The sequence below is a fragment of the Chironomus tepperi genome, unplaced genomic scaffold (assembly GCF_022539635.2).
Source record: "Chironomus tepperi strain 1889 unplaced genomic scaffold, CSIRO-AGI_Ctep_v1 contig_100, whole genome shotgun sequence".
NCBI classification, from domain to species: Eukaryota; Metazoa; Arthropoda; class Insecta; order Diptera; family Chironomidae; genus Chironomus; species Chironomus tepperi.
In genome coordinates this window covers 2,002,091-2,013,481 of record NW_027226222.1, presented here as the reverse complement: position 1 = coordinate 2,013,481, position 11,391 = coordinate 2,002,091, and the positions used below count along the sequence as shown (strand labels likewise).

Here is an 11,391-nt window from a genome sequence, read left to right as displayed (position 1 = left end):
ACCAGAAAGCGGTATCTTTGCCTGTTAGGGCATGTAGCATGCGAACAAAGTGCTAATGCTTGGAATTAGCTCCAGAACAAAGACTGACCATTATATCGAGATCAAAGACTGACACTAGATCAGTTCTCCATTTAAAATATTTTTGAGTAACTCGACTTGATCAAGAACCCTAACAGACAACGAGAAGACTATTTGGTACCATGGTGGTATTTCTGCACCACAAAAGCATGATTTTCCTCTGCCAGTCGACTATATTAGAGACTAAAAATGAGAATCTCTCTAAGCTTAATTCATAAATGTCATAAAGTAATAAGCTCAACAACTGAACGCGTCCTATACATTGATTTCAACTAGGGTTTCTGAAAAACCGCACTTTTTCAAAACCGCGGTTTTGCGGTTTTATAAAATTGCAAAAACCGCGGTTTTGCGGTTTTTTTGCGGTTTTCAATTTTCACACAAATGTTTGAAATTTTTGGAAAAATTTGAAAAGTTGATTTTTATGCATAAAAGAATTAAAACTTTCTATTTTTCTCTATTTTATTGAGATTCAGTTCCAAATTGGTTGATAAAATAGTTCAAAATTTTTTTTTTGTACAAACTTTTAAAATTCAATTTTTTTTTACCAATTTGCTCAATTTCAATCCAGTTTTTCAATAAAATATTAAATTGAAACTTATTTTTGCAAAATTATCTTCAAAATTTACTATTTGTGAATTTAAGTAAATTTTTCCATCCATAGTTCTAAAACCGCGGTTTTAACTTTCAGAAACCGCGGTTTTTTGAAAACCGCATTTTGGGACAAAAAGTGCGGTTTCGCGGTTTTTGGAAAACCGCTTTCAGAAACCCTATTTTCAACATTTTCACCATAGATAATTTTCAAATTTAAAGAATTCCGTTAAATTCAAATTCTCATCTACCACTAGAGTTCTAGAAAGTAAGATCGTTATTGTTCATTGGGCGCTTAATCTCACACTTGAATTCTATGTTCCCTAACAGACAATGAACATATTCATCAACATAAACATATTCATCATGAATGACCGTCCTCATGAGTATATTCAACCAATCTAAATGAACTTGTTCTATATTGTAAGTATATTTTTCAGCATACTCCTTGTCTTTTCGGGGTTCACAGAATTTTAATAGCCATTCATGACATGATGAAAAGTTGGATTTCCCAGCCCCAAAACTGCGTTCTATCCAACTAATCATCTCATACTTTATTACATTTTTCTTATCCGTAAAACATATAGCCTTGCTCTTTTTTTCTCCTTCCTTCAAGCCCGCCTGCCAATAAGTGATTAATTAATAAGAAACGAACATGGATGTTACAGTCAAATATTTTTCGAACGATAAAGTCTATAAAAATATTTATTCACTTCACTTCACAGTAATATTATATAGAAACAGGCATCATAAAAGTCAACTACTCACTCACATTATTTATTATGAAAGTCAGCGCAAAAAAATATAGTAAAAATATCCAATATAGATACACCAGCTTTCGTGCAATTTGTAACGAGTCGACGTGAGCTTGAAAATATAATTCATTATTAAAAGCTCCCATTCCTCTTTTCTATAAACAGCAGTAGTATCAGCAGTAACTTAATGATTATTATAGATGCTATCATAATTGATGAAATAACAAATATACAAGTCGGCGACAATATTTGAAAAACCGCTTCTTTCTCTCACTTAGGATGATTACAATCAGTCGCTATTGTGTTTTCAAACTGTCCATATCTCTTGGATCTTCGTCCTTAATATTAAATTTAAGGAGGAAAAAAATAAAGTTTATTTCAAAAATAAGCTGACAGCAGGGAAATGAGCGATAGTGTCACAACTAATCTAACAAATACGACAACAACTGAAGATGATCATAAATCTTTAGTGCATGTCGATCTGCTGGCTCTGTTTTATATTGTTGGCATTAGTGGCTGTTTTCTTGCCTTGTTGCATCTTTATACTAGGAAAACTTTTAGGAATACAAAACAGGCTTTTATGTTAAAGTGAGTGGATAGTGTTGCAATAAATTTGAGTGCAGCAGTGGATTGTTGGATTTGAAGGAATTTTTAAGAATGGATGGTTATTTGGAAGTGAATATGAAATCTTTATTGAATCTGGAATTATAAGGCACTGAACAGGATTAAGTGTACTTATACTGAGAAATTGGTTCAATTATTTTTTTGACATTCGTAACAGTTTTCAAAAATTCAAAAATTTTAAAAAATTTAAAAATTTCATAATTTATGTATCATAAACTAAGAGTGAGATGTGCAGATAGAAGACGACTTAAGTTCGCTCCGGTTTGCTAGAAACCGATTAAAATTTGCAAGAAATTTTTTTCTGTTACCACTTGTGAAGTATAAGATTTCAAAGAAATTTTAATCAGTTATTAATGAACTTTGGTTTTGGGAATTCTCTTGTTGCAATACCCTTTCAACAGTATATATTGGGACTGCAGTAGTGAGGTGGATACAGAAAACGAAAATTTTATATATGTCACTTGGCCATATAGTTGTATAACCTCCGATAGCTCAGTTGTAGGAGCTAGATAGATCGTAAATCGTAAGATGTGGGTTCAAGTCCCACTCGGCATCCGGTATTTGAAACGAATTTCTATTAGATTAGCGGAATCAGTTAGGCTTAAACCTCTATTGAACTATAAAGAGACGTCAGTAAATGGATAACCCCAAACCCAATTATTCTGAAAATCCAAATTATCAATAAGATCCACTGCCACACTCAAAAGAAAATAAATCATACTTCTTCTAACGTTATATCCTTTTTCTTCTTAAAGATGCCTAATGACACTGGAATTTGTTGGATTGGTTGGTATGCTGACAATAATGATAATAAAGCGAAGTCTGCCTCATCTATACAAAAGTCACATTTCGATATTTTGTTTCTCAAGAATTTTGTGGAGATTCTTTGGCTTGAGCTCTGGCTGTGTGGCATTTTTGCTGGCAGTTGAGAGATATTTCGCATTGACTAAACCTTTTTTCTACTGTAGACATTTCACAAATGGAGTTATGAAGCGATTAATATTTACATTTTGGACATTTGCTGCTGTCCTTTCATTTGCACCAGTTTGTGGATTTGGGATATTCTTGGACGAGCAAGCAAGAAAGTGTGAACGATATCGTGATGCTACTAAAACATGGGATGTTGCTTATGCTTTCTTATTTTTCTTTAATGGTAAGTCTTTCCACGGCTTGTTTGACTTTTCATCGTGATAAAGACATAAGAGTAAAAGTCATGTATGTAATTTCCTCTCACTGTCTTTCCATTCCACACAACAATGAACAAAAAAAAGGATCAACTCTATGTATCTTCATGGTTGTATGTAACGTCTCAGTTAGTCGAATGGTTTATCGGTCATATCGCAACATGAAGCAATTAACAGTCAGCTCATCGGAAAATTTTAATCGAATTCAATCAATTAAGCTTCATCATCAGATAAGTGAAGTGAGCACAACGAGTACAGTATCAAAATCTGTTTCCATAACACAAGATGAAATTGCATTTATAAATATGGTGAATTTGCTGACTGGAAGTTTTGTCATCTGTTGGGGAACCGGTATGGTAAGAGAAGTTTACCAGTAAAATTTAATTCAATTTTGTCTTTTATCTTTTGCGCGTCCTTCGTGTTGTTGATTCACATTTTGACTTGAGAGTGAGATACTTGCTGGAAGCAACATACAATGTATTTTGCAAGAATCAGCAGTTTCCATCTAAATTAAAAAGTTATAAATCAGTTATAGTTGTTGGATATTGAAGATTAAATTTTGATGCAAAATATTTGCCCGCCAGTGTTTTTTTGTTGCTATGATTATGCTATCAATTTAGTTCCTCTTGTGAAGGAAGAAGTGAAATGTTGAGTTCTATCAAATAATTTTGAAACTCAGCACTTCAGAGATTAGAAAATATTTTGAGAATCATAGCTGTTCGAAAATGAGATTGGAATTATGAAACTGTGACTTGTTGTATGGTCCAACTTGAGCAAAGAAGCAGCTTCGGTTTTGACAATTTATAAGCAAATGTACTAACCCGAATGCTTAGCACAAGTCGATTGACTGATCCACAATCTGACATCACGCCGTCGTAACTTTGGAAAGGTGTTGGATTTAAACATAATTTGACACCAAGTTAGAGTCACGTCGGCCTGGGACTATGATTTGTGCTATACAGATATGACATATAAAATGTCTATTTATCGAATGCAGACTGTGTACTACAAGAGTAAGGCGGACGGATACTATTGAACTTACTTACTTACTTATTTATTTATTTAATGTAAAATTTATAGAACTTAGTCTCTGATTAATCTATGTCTGCAAGGCAGTCGCATATGTGAATTTAAAATTCGGATCCGAGTGAAACAGACTGAGAATAACCAACCATAAGTCTTGTAACGAATTTTGCATTTATTTGTAGAACTTTCCTTGAAATGTCAGCTTTATAATTAGACATACGTTCGACGTAGTCGAAGCCTGTACCACTTGAGATAATAGACTTAGATTCTATGTAAATTCTAGAGCTTATAAAATCCTGGTTAATTTTTCAAACTGTTTGATTCTAAGTATGTTATCTGATTAGCTGCTTTGTGGACAATATTTAAACAAACTCCATTGGAAATAAACTAGGGCTCGCCCAGATGTGCAGGCCTGCAATTTTTTGCATCTATGGGCATTTAATTTTAGCAAATCCTAAAACAAACTAATTTGGGGGGATATTTCGAGCCTATCCTTAGCCAGTTAAGAAAGTTGGCTTGAACCGAAAAATCAACAAAACCTAGTTAAGCATATTCATGCACAACATCAATTAAACAACTCAAAATCAAATTTTAATGAAAATGTCATCCAAAGCATGTTAAATGTTCTCAATAACTGACTGTCCAATTAATTATTTTTTCTCACACACGTCACGTCACGTAAATATTCAATTGCTGTGATTTGCATCTCCGAGAACTTAATAAAAATGAATGTCATTTTAACACAATATATATTATAAATCGAATAAATAGTACACTCGATTCAACCGCATTCAGGTATAATACGTTTTTGTGCCATACTTATTTCACGGTTTCCATTTCTCTCTCCCATTGATTATGTCACATAATATAATTTTCCTGTCTCTGACAATGAAGTACCAATTTAAATCATAAAAAGCATATATTTTTATGAACTTCTCCCTGTCCTTATTCCAATCTCACTAACTCACTCACTCTCTTATAAATTCATTCCCATTTTAGGTTATATCTTGAATGGGAAATAATAATAATGTCATATGTGTATTAAGAGGAGGGTAACAACAAAAAGCCACTCTATCAATTTCAAAAAGCTACTGAATTCACTTCTTATGCCATACATTTGTCGTCGTCATATAAAACTATCATTGTTATTGTAATTTTTTTATTTATTCGGTTCCGCATCTACTTACAGTTGAATGAATTTGTTGGTTACAACCCCTTTTTACTTTTTTTTTTAAAAAGGATGATGAACAAAATATATAAATTAAATCATTAAATGGATGTTGCTTATTATTCTATACTGTACATGCTATTAGCATGCAATTACTTGTAAATGTCTCATCTTTTACATGCGATCTACGAAAAATTGAATCGTTACGTTGACTGACGATGACATTAAATTAAGATATTTTGGAAAGTCATTGTTACTTGATGAATGGAACGCATTTTTTTTTTGAATTTTGTATATTCAGAGCAAATTTGAATTTTCTAGTTAAGATCGGAATATGGGTCAGAGAATGGATGTCTAGTTAAATTTAAATCTCACTTTTAATGACTAATAAAAAGTCGCGAAAGGCTTAGTATTTCGAGTGGAACAGTCTGTCATTTGACCTAATGTCTACTTAGAAACTTGACATCTGTGGAATATGTCATATTTACTAGATAAACGGTCGATTAATCACAGCCTGTTGCATTAGGATATGAGTAACTCAAAACTGTCCAAATCCAGAGCAAATAAGTATGTCCCTGGCAGTGCAATGCGGCAATTTGTGGTCCTTAGAATCATAAAAATATAATTTTTTAACAAGTTGTATAGTAAGAAACGGTATTTAGCATGCCCCAATCAGCACAATGCGGTGAACCGTAGTTTTGGTCGAATCCTGAATACGTTTCAATTGGACTACTTTAGTTTTCGCAAATAAACGACAGTACTCATCCTTAGTACTAGAGATACAGCTAGTCTAATTCAAACCTGTCCAATCGGCAGCTTTAATAAATTTGTAAGCAAAATCAAATCGACATGCAAATATGGTACTGTTGTTGCAGCCAAAAAATCAAAAATCCCAAGCTAATCAGTCAAGATGAAAATTTAACGTTAATCACTCAAATCAAGTCACAAAAACTCAACATCGCAAAAAAGACATTAAGTTAATCGTTTATTTATCTTTTTTATTCTATCCTATAACAGATAACGATCCCGATAGCGCAATTTTACAGAAATGCCAATCATTCAAAGGCGATGGAAATGTTCTTTCATTTTGCCGACATGCTGCTTCTGTTACATTTCGCATTAGATCCATTTATTTATGTACTGTGTCGAACTGATTACTATAAAAGGTTCAAAAATGTTATGAGTCAGATATTCTGTTCAGATGATGATGAGTTTGCTGAATCACCAGAAATGGACCGAAATAGAGCTATTTGCTATTGAAAATTAGAAAATGATATTTGAATAGCAATTTTGCATTTAGAGATTAAAAGGTATAGTGAATAGGAAGATGAAAAAGAGGAAAGGAAGTTTCCGGCTTTGGAATGCATGAATAGATGATGATTTCTTACTTTCTTCTATCTCCACTAAATGATTATTTGAAACTACTAAATTGATGTTAATTTTAAGGTAAATTAATGTTAATATTCCTCATCAGTTCCATTCAATTTGTATTACAGTGAATAAACATAATTTTAACAAAAGAATCGAAATTATCCTTAAAGACCTTCCTTTTTTTCTACCTAAAAAAATACAAAAAATTTGTTTGTAGCTGTGCAGATCCTCAACAAATTATTTCTTTTTTTTTGTGTATGAATGGAAAAGAGGAAATTAAAATTTTTTCAAATTTTCCACATCATTAAACATCTTTCCAATATTTCACACTTAATTCGCACACATGTACATTTGAGAACACCTTCAGATCTATCAATTGATTGATTTTGATGCTCTCGACTAAAAAAATTACTGTATAGACCAGTAAAACTGTATAGGGCAACCTTTTTTATTATATGGCACATCTTGGTTGTATTGCTGCTATCGGAAATTGGCAAATTGCCAAGTGGAAGCCGTAAAGGACATGTATCATAATTGATCTGTACGACAAGCGAACTAAGTAAGTATACATTGGTGAATAGCTTCGACCGAAACTGTACACGGTATACGATTCATGGCCTTGCCAAAAAATAGTGTGTCGTGACACACAGGTTGCCCAATAATTTTCTTTTTTATGTCACGGTACACCTTGATGGTATTCGAAATTGGCCAGCGGAATACAGCAATAAGGACAGTTCCTGGCGGCATTTGAAGGAAACCATGGACAGCAATTGGTCTGTTCGGCGACGGATGTGAATAAGTATGCCTTAGTGGTGAGCCTCAACTGAATCCTGCACACAACTCACGATTTATTATAAATTTGAGGGTACTAGTGCCACGGTATACATGTTGCCCACCACTGGTACAGGGTCTTTTTTATGTCGCGACACACCTTGGTTCATGGCATTTTACAAAAACTATTCTACCGAAGTACAAAGGTTGTCCACCAATGCTATCGAGCAGTAAACAGCCATCAATTAGAAGTGCTCTTTTTATAAATTTAAGGAAAAAAATCATCCACAAAGAAATTACATAAAAATCTCCAAAAAAAATAAAAATTGAGAGGATTTATCAATAACACACGTGAATTGTTACTGAAGTGTGCATCATCCAGGTGGTAACGTTGTGCAAGAGCATGAGCTGTTCACTTCAATTTTCTTTTTTTATGTTATTTGTTAATTCAATGGTCAATAAATGGAATGAATTCTACTGAAATAAGCTAAAGAATAAGAACTTTTATTGTGCAATTGAAAAAAATGTTGGGCGTTTCTACTTAAGAAGCTTGAAGAATTTTTTTTATTATCCTCTTTTTTTATAAAAATTGGTGAATGAAAAGGAATAAAGAAGAATTGTCGCACGAATGGAATAAAAGGTGATAGAAATTGTGTTTTTAAGAATTTTCTACATGAAATGATAATGGAAGCAATATTTTTATAGGATCTTATATTTCTTGTAAGCACGCTTAGAGACTCTTTTAATTGTTTGGAAATTTCAGACCTGATGGCTGATCTTAAATTGACAAAATTTTATTATTCAACTTAAATAACTGCTATAATGCCTTGAGCATTGTTCGAATCTTTGTCATATCGATAACCCTTGGTAGTACGCAGCCTTTTATCTTTCGCGGAACACCTTGGTGGTAAGCCACGACTGAAACCACACACGACATGCGGTTAAACAAAAGTGTGGCACATTCAGTCTGTTGTCTTAATACTCAATCACAGATGCCTTTCTCCCACATTGACATAATTCGCCAATATATGCCTCGATACCTCAAATTCCACTAAGTTCAGACTCTACAATACCGACTTTATTAGCAAATAGACCTGAGTCGCAACAGGCTGCAATTAGTCGACCATATGTCTTGTTCATGACAAATCAGAAAAATGTCAAGTTTATAATTAAACGTTCAGTGACTAATTGCAGTCTGTTCTTCTTGTTGACTTGGCTAGTTGGATTCGATAGAAGCTATTCGTAGCTTAATTCAAGAAAATGTTCTTTACAGTCCTTGAAGCTCAGTATGGTTTTCTTGTCAACATGAAATTTACATGATGACTGTTTTCTGTCCATTTTAAAAGCAAGAAAACTCGCTGGTTGATGTTGTTCAGGTAAGATTAAACAAATATTTTGTAAATAAGTTGTGAAACAAAGGATTGATTCTGAAAGGTCTGAAGAGTCTGAAGAAATAGTGTCAAACTCGTCAAGGTGTCCGAAGCACATTTCGCGAGTTCTTCCAAAAATGAAGAACATCATTTGGAATCATAAGTTAGCCTTATTGTACTTTGAGGATTTATAAGCCCGAGCGACACAAATGAAAAAGGCTCTGCCTCGGAGCTTTAAAGACTCCAGTTATCCTTTTCCATTATTACCAAATTGAAGCCGCCTCCGTTTGGCGTCCATTTGGCTGCCAAAAATAGGCGTCTGTCTAACGGATGCAGCTTCCATTTGGTATTAATAAAAGAGGTTGTGTGGACCCTTCGGCAAAAGCGCCGTGTTTGAGCCTTTTTCATTTGTGTCGCTCGGGAAGCAAAACCATTCAGCACAATACAGATACTTAGAAATTCGCAAACATCATTCCCCAAATAACTGAATCGCAAATCCAGTAAATACATCAAATATCCTTTAAACTGCATTTCAATTCCCATCCATATAAACTCAATTCATCTACAAAAAATGAGCGTTAAACAGCAGCATAATCAAATAACCATAGGGAAGCTCTTTAACGTCTAACATTTTAAAACCACGTCATTTTCACTTAATAAAATCAAATTAAATAATTAAACATTTGAATGCACATGAAAAGGTAAAAATGAACAAAATTTATAACTTACAAGCCATAAAAAGTATCATCATTTGAAACATCTCATCATGTACGCATTTGGCTTTTATCCAAAGAACAAATAAACATCAGCAGGCATCAGTTCCATTCAATGAAAATTGTTTGTTATTTATTATACTTTAATATAATGAGTAATAGCAGGCAAACAATTTTCTTGTTGAGGAATAATAAGTTGCAGAGTCATTACCCTTTCGAGTGACTTGTTGTGACGCATTTTGATTATTGCTTCTGTTTGTTACAGATAGGATGAACATGATGAGAATTCCAATTAACCCTTGAGAATCAGTGAAGGTGATTGGAAAGGTCAGTGGCATATAAGGTTGCTGTAACTTTTCAATTTCAGAATTTAAATGGCAATCTTTATGTGCAGCTTATAGATACTCTTTGAGATTTGTTGGATCTATGAAAATTTATAAAGCTGCAAACAGTCAATAGCCTTGAAGCACATATTATGGTACTTGTTCCCTAACAGACAATGAACATCAGCATAATTGATCAATTTTGTGACTATACTCATGAACATGCTCCTTGTATGTTTAACGTTCCTGCTCGCGATGAGTGTCAAATCAGTCACAATCAGTTTAACCAGTGGAAAGGCAGTTGAAAGTTTCAAATTTTTTGAAGGTAATGTTGCAAAGATGTTTTGTGCACGACATATGAGACTGAGCTGAGATTTTTGTCAAAATTATGAACAACTTTCATACAAGATGTCCGTCAAAACTTTCAATTAAATGAGAATTTGGAGAGCAGAACTTCCCTCTTGTTACTGTACTGGATTTCGGAAGTCAAATATACTCAATCGGCACATAATGTAATTTTTTCATCACAGCAACGAGGTGGAAATATACTTGGAAATAATTGGCTGTCCAATGGCAAATTCGGTTGTTTTCACTAAAGGACTGTCACGTATATTGCCACCTTGTCGCCGTGTATGCAACATTTCAATATGTATCGATCGAGATAACCCCTAACATCCTCAACTAAGCAACTATATGACCATCTCAATCATAAGACAATCTGCAACACCAATAACACACTTCAGTTCCAAAATTGAGTATTGACAAAATCCAGTGTGTTTTCGAGTGCTGATGATTTTTTTTTTTTACTCTATTCTGTTATGAATGGGATAGATACAAATCGTAACATACATACATTTTATGCCACATTCTTGTAACAACCCCGCCCCTCGATGATACTTTTCTGCTTCCAAATGCTTCAAACTTTATTGTATAGAAGAACTATGAACTATCATTCAACAATAAATTATTATTTGAATAGAATTTTACAAGCTTTTTTTTTGTGTACTGCATTTTATGTGCTGTATGTATTTCTAATAATTTTCTCCCTATATCCATACATACGGTAATGTCCTATTATTGTCACCCAAAAAAGATGAGTCGAAAATTGATGGTACTTTGTTAATAGTTTATAATTTGTCTATTATTCAGTCACAAAATGATTTTCAATAGAATTTACGCATGGAGCTCCTTTACAGTTTATGGCTTTTTGTCGAGTGATGTTCTGACATTGCATGGTGTGAGCTATTCATTCAACAAACTTTGTTTTCTCTTTTTTTCTATGTGCCATTCTTCTTCTGTTCAAGTCGTCGAAATGTCTGTATCTTCAAATTTTTATAGTTTACTCTTATGTGCCATTAAACTTGCTGTGTCTTTGACAAAAATACTTTGTGTCATTAAAATTATTTTTTTGTAACAATTT

General features: G+C 33.4%; 1 protein-coding gene across 1 annotated transcript; it reads left to right on the top strand.

Annotated features, from left to right (window-relative positions):
• Nucleotides 1-1,901: 1,901 nt before the first annotated feature.
• On the top strand, nt 1,902-6,839 carry LOC139087313 (beta-1 adrenergic receptor). Its single transcript, XM_070636096.1, has 4 exons — nt 1,902-2,009; nt 2,801-3,198; nt 3,317-3,585; nt 6,441-6,839. Exons 1-4 carry the CDS (start codon nt 2,002-2,004, stop codon nt 6,681-6,683), a joined length of 918 nt encoding a protein of 305 aa, XP_070492197.1. The 5' UTR covers nt 1,902-2,001; the 3' UTR covers nt 6,684-6,839.
• Nucleotides 6,840-11,391: the final 4,552 nt, after the last annotated feature.

Excerpts from the sequence above, each read along its gene's own strand:
- LOC139087313 (XM_070636096.1), top strand. Across the intron at positions 3,199-3,316 it reads TTTCTTATTTTTCTTTAATG|GATCAACTCTATGTATCTTC; the intron begins GTAAGTCTTTCC and ends AACAAAAAAAAG. Across the intron at positions 3,586-6,440 it reads TCTGTTGGGGAACCGGTATG|ATAACGATCCCGATAGCGCA; the intron begins GTAAGAGAAGTT and ends ATCCTATAACAG.